Here is a 14,142-nt window from a genome sequence, read left to right on the forward strand (position 1 = left end):
TAGCAGTATTCAGTTTTCTTTATCAAATACCACTTTAAAAAAGAAAGAAAAAGAAAAACCTTATTTTTTTAACGTTTCTATAATCAAACACTGTAACTCTGTGGATGTGGGGAAAATGCTAGTTACAGGTTGTAGCCAAATATCTGAAAGAAAATTACCTCATCTTGCAAATTGTGTGAACCAACTTGCGTGTTGATTATTTAGCTTGAAAGAATCAAAATATAAACCTTTAGATCTGGTGAAACATCATGTCATTAACGTCCTGTGGCTGCAAGCTGGGTGGTGATGATGTGCTGCACGCTGAGTTTTTCATGCCTGAGTTATGATAACAAATCATCATACGAGACTCTGCTCTGTACAGAGTAACGCAAATATCGTTTGCTAATTTCCTACTGGATCATTAGGCAGTACATGCCTGTCTATGAAATCCACATCTGCAGCTAGTGTGGAAGGAAAACTGAATTACGCAACAAGCGCACACAGTACAGTACTTGACTCTTGGGGTATCTCATGAAACCAGGGGGGAAACAGACTTGCTGTTGATTTGTCTGTGTGTATGTGGCAGATGTTGTGCCCCAGCATATGTGTTCTCATGTGAAGACTGTTGTGGTGTGTTTTACATCAGTGTGTGCTATGATTACTGAATGTAGAGCACAATCCCATCGGGGGATCTTGTCAGTGCAGCACGACTCCTCTAAGTGCCAAAGAATCAAATCAAATGTATCCTGATGCATCCGACTGTGATGTGTAAGAAACAGATGATGCACTGGCCTCCTGCTCTTAGATGTTGTGTATGTGATTGTGACAGAAACACATTATTCATATCATGGTCGTAGGGTTTGTTTGAGGATCTGTGAGGGAACACGTTAAGTAGGGGATCAGGGAATCCCCCTGAAGTAAGCTGAGAGCATTGGACACATAGCTTAGATTTCCATTATTTTGAGTCAGAAATCGTATTTTTTGTAGAAAAAGATTAAGCAAAAGGTAACAGTTTTCCATACTGTTCATTCTAACTAACTCTTCTGCTTCTTTTATATCTTTATTAGGAGAACAAATGCATTGGAGTGGATGTGTCATGTGGATTCCCCCTATGGGTCACCTACATTGGCCATGTACTTTGCACAGACTCAGGGGACTTGGCAGAGGAACAGGAATTTAAAAAACTTCAATATGAGATGTGCAGACAAGTAAGGTGCAGAAAATAAACTAACTGAAAGCTTAAAAAGAGCTCCACAAGAGGATTTTATTTTAAATTAATCAATCCATTTTTCTTAACCACTTCAATTCAGGGAGGCTGGTTGTGAGAGGTGGCAGGTGGGGTACACCATGGAAGGGCCAGTCCATCTCAGGTCTAACACTGAGAGAAAATTTAGAATGAGCAGTTAATGTTTTTGGACTGTAGGAGGAAGTCAGAGTAACCAATTATTTGTGGGTCTATTATTCATGGTTTTTTTTGTTAGAAAAAAATCGCATAATAACAAAGCCTGTAATAAAAGTATGAAAACACTGACAGGAGAATTATCTCCTGAACCTGGATCTGCTCTTGGCTCTACAGAGCTGTTTGGCTCCAGCTTCACTGCTTCTGTTGGCTGTTTGGCAGCAGGTTTAAGACAACTATAAAAAACGAACAAACAAACAAAAGCTGCAAAAAGCAGACACACACAAAGACCAGCTGGTGACCATCATGCACCATTTAGTAGCTACAGAGCCAGAAATTTCCCCTCAGGTGTTTGTGAGGCCAAAAAAAAAAAAAAAAAAAAGTTGAATTCTGGACTTGATGACAATGCACCTTTCACAAACTAAATATTCTCAGCTGAATGAAGCAGTGCTCATTAAGGTGGGTTTTAAACAGCTTCTTTGAATTGTAGGCATCTTGGTTTTGAATCGAATGTGCAAAAGTCTGTTAGATATGGAGCCTAAAATATGAACGATCAAAAGAACAGAACCAGGATCAGGAAGCTAGTTTAAGAGTTGAGAGCTTAAGAGACTAGAGAAATGGTGCATATGCAACATAATGCTTATGTTGTTGGTGCCTGTTTGATAAAATGTCTATCTTTGATCAGTTTATTAATAAATATACAGTTAGTCTCATGTATGCTACATTTGTCCAGGGCATCTTCCATGAGGAGCCCAACATGACCCTGAACATTGTCAGTATCTTTAGCATCAATCTAGACTTGCTGGCGGATCATCTCATAACCCACTCACTGGGATGGAATGGTCCTCAGTGACGGGGACCTTCCACATGGACACACAAATGAAGTGGAAGTGGGTAGAGAGAGGGTGTCAAGTTTGAAAAAACCTAATATGTTCATGTTCTGTTAATTTCTATTGACCCTAGTGCTCAAACAAACTGGTTGGAGAATCAGTCGAAGTTGTTTGTCAAACTCATCAACATGTGCTGTAAGTAGCCTTGTAATCTTTTTGCTTTTTAGCACAAGTGTTTGATTAGCTTGTGCCATGGCGAGATGTGTGTCTGTCCATCCTTATGTCCATCACCAATTTGAAAGAAACACAATTTTTCATAGATTATTCATTAGTCTGGTTCTTCAACCTAACTGTGCTCAGGTCCAAGGTCGCATTTGCCATTTTACGAGGAATAACCTGTAAGTTGTGGCAGATCGTGTCCCATACGTTCTGGTTTTATCTGCAGTTGTCCCAGAGATGAGCTGTCACAACCTTTGTCATTCAGGTTGAAACACCAGCATCTATTGTTGGACTGTGGGTCGAAGGGGCTAATGGTGGGTGTGCCTTTTTCCAGACAGTAGCTTGAGCTCCAATTTGGTGCACAGGAACAAGCTGCTGTTTCTATTTGACCAGAGCTGCTTCAGCTGTAAATTTAGTACAGTTTAGCTGTAGACTTTCTCAGCCTCCCATCACATAGGACTTTGATAGATGGCTGCTGGCAGCTAGTCATCCTCTCAGAGGTGCAGATGAGACATTTCTTTTTCTCTGCATAGGCAGGCACAGGCTCTGACCAGCTGTAATTTTCTGCTTTGAGCTCAATTGGAAAGCTTCTGAATCTACCCAGGAAACGTCCTAGCTGCTGCATGGAGTCAACACTCTGTTTGAGTTTACTGGTGATTTTGATTATAATAAATGTTAGTTGTACAGTATTTTTAAAAATAGAGTTTGCAAAGCAATTTGGCAAACAGAAAAAGCAGTTCCAGATAGAAAGCCAAATATTAGGGCCAAATAAGGTCAATACAATTAAGTTCAAGTGAAGACATAATAAAAAACAGAAAGTAAAATAAAAAATAATTAGCAGTAAAAGAGTAAAATATAGGGAAATAATAAAGAAGACAAGTGAAAGATGATAAACAGTTAATACAAGACTATAAAACACGAAATAAAATTGTAATGACGTCACAAAGGAGCAAGCCTGTAAAAATGTGCTTTGGAAGAAGTGGTTTCAAGGAAGTTTCTGATTTTTCAAGCCTAATTTCTGCAGTCATATCTTTATCTTTCTGTAGATTTAAGTTTGGGCTTTGAAACAGGCAGACGGCCCCACCTAAAGATCTGAGGCTGCAAACTGGTTCGAAATTTCTTCTGTGCAGCTCGGTACCAAGCTGGTGCCTTAAAAATGATCATCTTAGATGTTAAAATCAACTCTAAAACATATAGGAAGCTAATGTAGAGAAGTCAAGACTGGGGTGATGTGATGTTGTCTGCTAAAACTTGCAAGAAGTCAATCTGCTGTTTGAGAAAATAAACATGGATCGCTTGTTCTAGTTCATAACTTATTTGATGTCTGGTTTAAAGATAGAAGCTGAATAAAATGTTACTCTAAAATGTATGAACAAGAGACAACTCCATGGGGTTGTACAAGAAGATTTTGCATTTTTAGGTACTGAGTTGAAGAAAATCTTGTGCCATCCAACATGCAGCCCTTCATGGTGATCTGAGAACCATGTAGGATTCTCACTTATTGGAGTCTATAGAGGATAATCTTTCTTTATTATGTGGTTTTGTCCTGGTGCCACAGTGAAATGTTGTGTCTGGTGAGCAGATGTTGATTGGGGCTTAGTATAGCATTGCTCTACGAATTGTAAACTTATAGTTAAAAGATGCTAAAATGCCCTGCAAAGACAGTGGCAATTAGCTTCAAATTCACCACTAAAAGCAGCCCCTCTAATAGGAAATCATGTGACTTCTTTGTTTGTAGGAGCTGCTGTTTGTACTGTAGTTAATAAAAGCAACTTTAGACTATTTTAACAACTTACATATAAACCTGAGATTTGCTACACTTGTGCACAAGACCTATGCAAACCAGGAAAGATAGCTAATCTGTTAATGACTATCCTTATATTGAAAACTACTTGAAATGATTTTGTTTGTTAAGAAAAAGCATCTCCCATTCTTAAAATAATTGATTCATTTTCTGTCAGTGAACTAATCATTTCCCCTACAGTAATATCCTGGCAGCTCTCCTCTATAATTCACATCCTTTTGCCAAAAAAAAAAAAAAAAAAGCCAGTTTATCATACATGACACTATGTGTCTGTTTATGTCTACATGTCAGGGCTCATCTGCCACTGTCTCACATTTTGCATTATGTGGATTTAGTGATTCTTGCTGCATAGCAGCTGTTCTGTGGGCCAAGGACTCACTCTTCACAGGAGTCAGTGAGAAATGTCACTCAGTTTCTCTGCTGTAACTGCTCCAGAGCACAAACTGTCTCTGCATTGTAAATAAGGTCATGCATTACAGCCTCTGGAGGGCAGCTTGGATTTCACTGTTCGTTCTGTTGTTGAGTCAGACAAATATTTTATACCTGCTCCTGTTGTTTGTTATTATTTATCCATTGTAGATGTGTGTAAAAGAAATCAATCTTTGAATGAAATGATTTAAAAGTATAGTATTGGGCATAGATCTGAATCATGTAACTGCTCCTGGGGCATGGACTGTTCAGACAAATAAAACAACCCCCCTGCCATGCAGTTGTTTTACATCTTGTAATAGTTTTTCTGGTCAGATTTTCCTGTTTGCAGTGCTGGCAATCAAATTGGAATATTAAAAATATAAGCAAAAACTTAGAAGCAAAAGCTATTTAAGGTTAGACCATAATAAAAGCTTACATTTGTTTTTTCAAAGCTTTGTATTCTTGGTTGCCAGGGTGACACATCTTCGCTAAAGACAATATAATGTGACCTTCTTATAAACGTAAACCAAAAAAAAAAAATCCATAACGATTTCACAGTTTCCTGTTTTCCATGAGACTGGGCTGGAACTTGTATGAAAAATCTGGAAAAAAAACAGATGGCGTTTTGGATTTTCTTCCCCCCAGAATTCTGACATTAATTGCAGAATTCTGAGTTTTTGTTTTTATAATTCAGTTTTTTCTTTCTCAGAATTCTGCCGTTCCAAAAAAAAAAAAAAACAACCTTCAAATTCTGTGGTTTATCAGCTGGGCTTTTACTGTCATTTGACAGATTTTAAAAATGGCTGTAACTTAAATACAATAATAAGCAAATGAAGACTCCAGGAAGTCTTTAATGTCAATCTACACTTCCTGACCACTGCAGTTCATTTGCTATAGAAGCTTGAACAAACATGCACAGCTTAGTCATGCACAGATGGACAGACACACACTTCGCATTTGACATCAGCTCCTTACCTTAACCCTTTCCCCTCATCTGCCTAAGATTAAGCATTCACTGTCATGTGACCCTCCTCTGGTTGTTTAACGGCAGGTGGAATAAGCGGTACATCACCCTCACTCTCACAGCACTGTTTGGATAGATGGATAATGATGTAAATGGTAAATGGTAAAGTAAAGATGGCGGTTTTGGTTTATTTATTTATTTTTTTTAATGGAGCACATGAGTCAAAACACTTGGTTCCACCTTCCACAGAGCTGTCAGACTCATAGAGATCAGATGAGCTGCCTTTTTAAAAGTCTAAAGTTACTTTTGCAATTAAAATTCCCTCATTTGAATGGTAATTTAACTGCAGAAAACTGGTTATTTAAAAATGTATTTTAATATGCAAGCCAACAGATCAATTCGGTTTTATTTATAGTGTAGCACCAGTCAATAGTATCAACAATAGTCACCTCAAGAAGCTTTGTATTGTTGGGGTAAAGGTAAAGGTGCTACAATCAGAGAGAGAACCCCAGCAAAAGCACTTGGCGACAGAATAGAGATCACAGGCTCAGCAAGGAGCAGTCATCCAGCATGTCAGTCTCTCTAAGGTACACATGGGAAAAATACAACCCATAGCCTGGGCCCATCTCGGTTTAGCTAACACACATGTAAAAGAGAAACAAAAAGAATGCGGCCTTTTGCTCACTTCATCTAAATCAGCATCAGTAGAACTCTGGAATTAAAATGTTGGCCAAACCTGCTCTATGGGGACAAGTGAACCAGATAATGCCAGGAAACTTTTATGGAATGCATTATTTTAAATGAACAGCTTATATGTTTTCCCCCCTATGTAATAATGTAAATAAAATGTCTAATAACTTTAAGTAGTACAACCTTTCAATCTGAAATGCACTATAAGTAGAAGTATAATACCTGAGCACTGTGGCTCTCTGATACTTGAATACATGCGCTTTCTATCACTAGACAAGAAGAGTAATTTAAAAGGCAGCACTGAACACAACTTGGTTGCATCTTTGGTCTGTAGTCAGAGTTGGGATTTAGGTTGCTGGGGGATTTCAGCGCGTTTCCTGGGTCAGTGGATTACCTTGTATGTGTTGGCTTGCGTATGTAGAAGGAGGGGGGGGGGTGTTAATCCTTGAGACAAACATGCAAACTCTTCCTGTGTTTTGTCTGTAACTCTGGAAGCTGAAAGGACATTTTTCCTCTGTTTCAGGTGTGAATAATGAGTCCCGTTCTTCCTGCTTGAACATGCAGCTTGGGTAGCAAAGCCGACTGACAGGAGCATCTACCTTCACGCGCTGCTTCCTCTTTGGACACACACACTAACTGTGTCGGCTCAACTCAAGCACAGCCATGCTGATCAAGGAGTATCGGATCCCCATGCCTATGAGTGTGGAGGAGTACCGCATTGCTCAGCTCTACATGATCCAGGTGAGTAGTTTTCCTCACACAGCCTTACAAACATTACACGTGTATTTAGGTTCATTTCACCTGGTTTCACTTAGATGTGGCGCTGCTACGGCTGGACACTATTAAAAACTAAGCATTTATATTAAAAGATGCATGTGTCATGCAATTACATGTTTATACACAGTCCCACGTTTTCAGAGATTCAATTAAAAGTGGAAAAATTAGCATCGTTTTAAATATAAGGTAAGTCAGTGAACCAAATGTAAATACAAGTGAAACACTACTCTACTTTACCTGCTTAAACGGCCCTCACCTGGCTGTGACACTCTTGTTTATCAATTCAGATGCTATTACCTCTGAAAATAGTGCACTGTGTTGTAATTCCTAATCAATTAAACCACGTTTCTGGTTGTTTGGTCTAGAATCCATTGTGGTTGGTCCAAGGCAAAATAAAAAAAATGTGTATTTGTCCAAACACTTACAGGTATGGACTGAACTGTGAACAGTAAAAATAAATTAGACACACTACAAGTAATTTGAATACTTTTTTATTTTCTAATTATTATATATTATTTTGTTATAGAAATTGGAGATAAAAGCTGCAGACAAGGTGTGTGTAAAATAAATAATGGCATCATTTTGGCTTCAGAATTTGTATTAAACTGTTTTAAAAATCAGAAATTGCAACTCATATAACTTGTATGCTCCCGTCTAGATGTCTTTTTCCTTTGCTGTAAAATCAAAACTTTAAATGAGAAGTTGCATTATGTGATTTTTAAAATTCATTTATTTTTAAATAATTTATATACTCAAATATTTGTGGAGCACATTCTCTAATTTTTCTGTCTTCAAAGGAAATAATAAGTATACCTGAGAGGAATTAAATTAAAAAAAATTATAGTACAGGGCGTAGAGTAATTTTCTTGACCTGGGGCACTAAACCAGGTAGAAGTTCAGGTTTTTTATGTCATGGTGGCAGAGGTCAGCTGTGTGGGTCTGTACCAGGACAAGAGCACTAAGGGAACATGAGTAAATGGTCACAGGGGCAGTGGAGTTCTGCAGAGCAGATGGTGCTCCATATGCCTGTGGCTTGTGTTTATCTTGGTAATTGTGTGAAAATACAAATGCAGATAGTTACAAGGGCATAAAAATGATCTCTCTGTGAGTTTTGTTTAGTAAAATAAGCAGGGAAATATTCATAACCACCATCTAGCCCTCATTGTGGTGTCTCATTGCTCTGTGTATTGTGTTCTAACAAAATGTTATTCAATATTCAATATGCTTGCAGAAAAAAAACAGAGTCTGGTACTAAAGTCCAAGACCACCAGAGGTCAGGTGACGGGGGAAGAAAATCTATAAATCCAGAATTTTGTGGTTGTCAGGTGCTTCTTGAACGCTTTGTGGTGTGTGGCCTGGCAGCAAAATTGCAGAATCATCAAAATCTTTTGTCCCCGCAGTTAGTTGTAACTGTGGATACACTACAAGTGTGCATGCATCCAACAGATATACTAGAAACTAGTATAATAAGAACAGCTGTTCATCTGCAGTGTCCAGAGCTGACCATGTGCGAGTATTCTTCCCTTCTGGGAATCAGTTCAGAGACCACTGAGATGCTCTGAGACTATTAGACAGCCTTCTTCTCCAGCCCTCACCTGTGCTGACTGGAGTCAAAATGTCTATCTGAAACGTAACTGGATTTTTGTCTCTCAGTGTACAAAGCCTGATGAATTGCTCTCTGTATGATGTGAAGCCTAGCCATGTTGTGACACACAGAAAGGCTTTTTTGCTCATAATAACTTTTTCACTCTTGTGAAATTCCTTTATTTCTTTTTATTTCTTTTTTGGCCAACGTCACTGCAGAGAGTAGTCAGGAAAGTGGGAAGATATGTAAAACATGGTCTGGAGTCGAATCAAACCCAGCTTTTTAGAATATGGGTCACCTGCTCAACCAAAGGAGCTATAGCACCACCATGTTCCTTTATTGCTTCAGCTGTGTTCATGAGATACAGCCATTTTTCTTAGAGGTGAACAATGGCTGCGGATTAATTTAGCTTAACAAGGGTTGATAAGACAAATTGTAAGTGAATTTTACAAGTTACGACTTGTATTCCTAAATGTTTTATTAAATTAAAGGTTTAGTTGGGATCCTCATACCTTCAGATTATTTCCATTTATACATGAAAGTGTTGCAGCTGTTTGATGTGGTCTCAGATATGCTGGACCTCATGGCATAAAAGCAGGTAGTGCCTGTTTGATATTTATGTTTTCCCCCAAACCCTCTAAATGTATTGCCACTGGCACATTAAGTAAGACACACACACACACACACACACACACACACACACACACACACACACACACACACACACACACACTTGTGCTGGACGTTGCCTCTTGCTCACTTTCACAGCTGGGCACTAGTTGCCATGGTAACCAGTGACATCAGCTGCAGCAAGGCAGCAGCTGCCATCATTTTGTTTTTGAGAAAAACAGCAAGTGAAAGGACAGCTGTGATTTAGTGAAATGTTGAGATATTGTTGGAAATTAAGTTACAACAGACAATTAAACAGGTAAGACCAAAAAATAAAAAAATAAATTTTAACTCCTCGAGTTACCTTCCAAAAGGTAAAAAGCATTAAAATATCAGTTCAATCCCATCATCATGCATACTACAGGACTATTATCTAACATTCTTAAAAAAAATCACGTTAAGCTTCTCAAATGTGGAAATTATTAGATCAATTTATACAAGGTTGTAAATTTTTTCCTGACTATCTTCTGCTCATAAATACTTAAAAAAAAACTTATCCAAAATACACCAAGACAACAGGCGGGTTAGCAGCTCATCTTAGAAGACATTAAGCTGTGTATTTGTTCTGAAGACTCAGTTTTAGGAGACCTTTGATGATGTGATTGGAATCTACTGCAGTGTCTCTCCCAGGGAAATGGGAATTACGGCCTCTAAAGCTCCTATTCCCACTGGGATCATATCTGTTCTGTGATACGTTTTCACTTGTGCGTCTAAGTGTGGAGGACTGCAGTTGCAGAATATAGAAAATACATATGTAGCAGTTTTTGAATATCGAATGATTGTCTGGGTTTGTGTCAGTGCCAGTGTCAGTTTCTCTAGAAGCCATCTCACATATCATCCCTCACTTTTGTTAATTAGAGGTCATTAAAAACTATCTACAGGAAATTATCAACCCCTGGGCTTTGTCCTCTGGGGACCATGATCTGTCCACAGGAGATTATTACAGTTTTTTCTACTTGTTGGTGGATTTTCCATTGCATTTTTGTTTTACTTCAGCAGCAAGCTGACAGTAACCTTTTGTTTGTGGCCAGTGTCAGATTGACGCACTGGATTTGAAAAATGACCAAGGTGGGAGATGTGTGAAGCCTTTGAGCAGCCACTCATAATGTTTGATGCATGAGGTTCTACTAAGGCACCAAGAGCTGAGGGGAGGAGTTAGCTACCCCTGGTTTATGCTAACCTTGTGTTGTCACATAAATTATTCAGGGACACTTCAGCCTGGCAGACTCACGACCCTCAGCAAAGCTGGGTTATTACAATTCACAGAGGGAGTCGTCCGAGTGTCTGCATAAGCTAGCAGCAGTTCTCAAACTGGACATACAGATAAAGTCAAGGTCAAATTTATTTATATAACACAAATGTATTTATATAGTGCATTTAGAATAACAAAGTTCAACAAAGTGTTTTAAATGAAAATATATAGCCAAGTAAAAGTTTTAAAATCCAGTAAAATAGAATCCAACACACCAGATTAAAAGACAATAAATAAAATAAGATCAAATAAAATAAAGTAAATGCAGACCATAAAATGCAATAATCTAAAGTGATGTCACACTGGAGGAAGAACTTGAGCCTATCCCACCTGCTATAGGGCGAGAGGCAGGGTACACCTTGGACAGGTTGGCAGTCTGTTGCAGGGCAAACACAGAGATACAGACTAGCATTCACTCTCACATTCACACCTATGGGCAATTTGGAATTACCAGCCAGATGTGATGAAAATCTGAAAGTAGAAAATTTTTCCACAACGTGATCAACATTACACCGCTTCTCACCAAGACAGAATTAAAAATACTAAAGAGCAATTGAGGCCTGTGACTGTTATTAGAAACAATATTTGAGAAGTAAGCAGACATGACTGTTAAACGGTCATGTAAGATCTCCAAGGAGACCTGGAGCTTGTCCTTTTTCTATTTACTCAGCATGTCTACACTCATGTCTGTGGGTTGTGTTATTCAGCAAGGGCTGAAAGGGGGATGTAGTCCAATACAGCAGTGCAGGGCTTCAGCTAACAACTCTGAGTTTGTTAAACCTGAGTGGGTTTTAGAAAGAGAGTTATCTTCAACTCTGAAGATAAAACTATAAAACTGAACTCTGAAGTGGGGTAACAGAAATATATTTGGCCCTGTACTAGCCAGCTCAACATATCCAGGGTATCTTTTTGTTAGCTGTATTCACTTACCCTAATGTTGACAATCAGGATAAGCAGTCAAGTTAAGCTGGTTATTAATTCGGTAAATTAACCCAGGGTTTTCTTGCACGCACATGAAAGAGGTGGTGTTGGCAGTCCCAATCTAAAAGGATTGTTTCATGGGTAATATGATTTTTCTTCCACAGAAAATGATCCCCATATGAGTGCCACCTACAACATGATTAAAAATCTATAAGAAACATAAAAATATAACAGTCAAATGCAACACTATTATAAAAAGGACAGTCGTTAGTCTGGTAGTTTAGTTCACAGAGGGGTAAAATAAGGATTTTTAAGGGTTTGATAATAAAGATTAAAAATAAAAACAGAATTCAAACATAGGCTATACATAAATGATATGAGGTCTCTAAGTAGAGTGTAGGTGTCCTGTTTTAGAATCAGATATTATTGCTAATAAAACAATAAAATTGTTTTTAATTTTTTTGCAGAGCAAAGCTTAGTAAACTCTACAAATTTTTGAATTTTAAAGCTGACAAATGAAATGCATTCAAATTCTGAGTTTTCACTTATTAAGTTTTCACGTATTAACTGCTAATTAGATGCAATCTAATTGATGTAATCTAATGGTGTCAAACTCCATCAATAGCAACTGTAGAGACTCAGTAGTTCAATCACCACTAACAAAGCCATTATATTTTGCTTTTCAGACACTTAATCACAGGCTATGTCCACACGTACACGGGTCTTTTTGAAAACGGAGATTTTCTGTTTTCGTTTTAAAAAATAATCCCGTCCACACATAAAGGCAGAAATGAAGGAAAACGCTGCTAGGAACATGCCAAAGCAGCAGGTGGCGCTATATTCCTAACCGTGTAGAAATGTTGGCCAATCAGAAGTCTAGAAGCCTCGGTGGGAAAAAGTAAACAAAGCTGGGGCATGGAAGCAGAACCGAGTCGTATGTGTGGAGGGACAGTAACTGTGTGTATATGTAAGCATTTAAACACTGCAGAGACTACAATTAACAGTAACAGTATTGTAGAAATTCATTTCACCGAAACAATAACGTGGCGCACACTGTGACGTCAAAAAAGGCACACATCTTTGACGCTGCGTTTTCTCCGTTTTTCTCGTCCACACGTAAATGCAAAAACTGAGTTTTAGAAAATATCCACCCTGGCTGGAGTTTTAAAAAATCTCCGTTTTCAGTGACCAAAAATGCCGTTTACGTGTGGACGAAAGGTGCAAACGCATAGAAAAATCTGCGTTTGCAAAAATACCCGGGTACGTGTGGACATAGCCACAGTCAGTTTAAGTAAAAACCATTCATATTTTTCTGTGCATAAACTGTATCTTAAAGATGGCCCCAGCTACCCATTGTTTAGAGAAGTCCTGTTGTGAACTTTCTGTCAGGCTCATCATTCCCCAGGATTACCTATGTTTTAACCCTTTAAAGCCGGTCGGAGTGGACACGCTCCATTTTGTGTAACTATTTTCAAATCCCGGTAGCACTGCAACCAAGTAAGCTAGCGCAATAATTTTTTTTGCATATGAAATCGGAGGAGTTGTACTTACATCTTATGCACATCAGCTTGTCCTAGGTCACAGTTTCCTTCCACATATGGCTTTGCAAAAACTGCATAAAAAGCACTTGCAGCAACAAAAACATAATATTCCAGAAACACGCTTTGCCGATCCGATCAGCTGTTCATAACACTTCCTACGTCCATCAGCGTGAACTGTCGCATGTCCGTCATGACCTGCCCGAAACCGGAAGTGATGTCATTTTGCGGAAATGTAGTTTTTTTTACCATTGTGGCCTTATGAGCCTATACTTGTGTTTTTAAAAGTTATGTTTGACTTTATGACTTTCTGTGTCGTTTCTGGGATGCCGAGGACTCACATTGCACTGCTGGAAATATTTTATTTTGATGCATATGCTGTTATTTTGCAAATTTGCACTATAATATATTTTTTCGTTTTTCCTGCAGTATATGAAAATTGGTGTATCTCAAAAATAAAACTATGAAGACACTTAAAATAAATTTCCTGTGGTGGGAAACTAGTTTGTGCAACTTTTTTGTATTTACAGTTTTGAGGGATAAGCCTCTTAAATTTCTCTAACTAGAAATATATGTTAAAAAAACAAAAAACGATTTTACATTTTTTTGTAGTTTATTGCACTTTTTTACAATTTATGTAATTACTATGCACTTAATGCAGATATATTATTAAAATTTGGGCTATAATGGTTGTATTGATGTATAGCAACTTGAAATGCTCCAAAAAATGGCTCCACAGCATGTAAAAATATACTATAAGCTCTGGCGGACTTGGTTCTATGGTAGGTCTTAAAGGGTTAATAAAGATTCACAGAGCACCCTGTATATTCTACACTGTACCTCTTTTCTGCTCTGGGATTGAAGATGAGTGTTATTAATACAGATCCTGTGTGCTCACTTCCCAGAAGGTATGCAGACAGAAGGATGGTAATTTGAGGCTCTTAGCACCTCACCTAAATTACATTACCTGCTAGATTATTACAATTTTCCAGCTGTTTGCCTCCTCTGACCTTCAGTACTGATATTACCTCCCTAAAGTCTTCAGTAGAGAGAGCTCATTTTGCAATCTGAGCTCTCCTTCTTGACCCTGAACACCCCACTCTT

General features: G+C 38.2%; 1 protein-coding gene across 2 annotated transcripts in view; it reads left to right on the forward strand.

Moving 5' to 3' along the window:
• Positions 1 to 14,142, forward strand: part of pitpnm2 (phosphatidylinositol transfer protein, membrane-associated 2) — a 42,260-nt gene that overhangs the window by 506 nt on the left and 27,612 nt on the right. For both annotated transcript variants that reach the window (XM_026173091.2, XM_026173096.2), the window contains exon 2: positions 6,820 to 7,037. In XM_026173091.2, coding sequence (XP_026028876.1) covers positions 6,960 to 7,037 — 78 coding nt within the window. In that variant the 5' untranslated portion in view covers positions 6,820 to 6,959. The remainder of the gene's footprint in view (positions 1 to 6,819; positions 7,038 to 14,142) is intronic.

Source organism: Astatotilapia calliptera, chromosome 7 (genome assembly GCF_964374335.1).
Source record: "Astatotilapia calliptera chromosome 7, fAstCal68.1, whole genome shotgun sequence".
Classification (NCBI taxonomy): Eukaryota; Metazoa; Chordata; class Actinopteri; order Cichliformes; family Cichlidae; genus Astatotilapia; species Astatotilapia calliptera.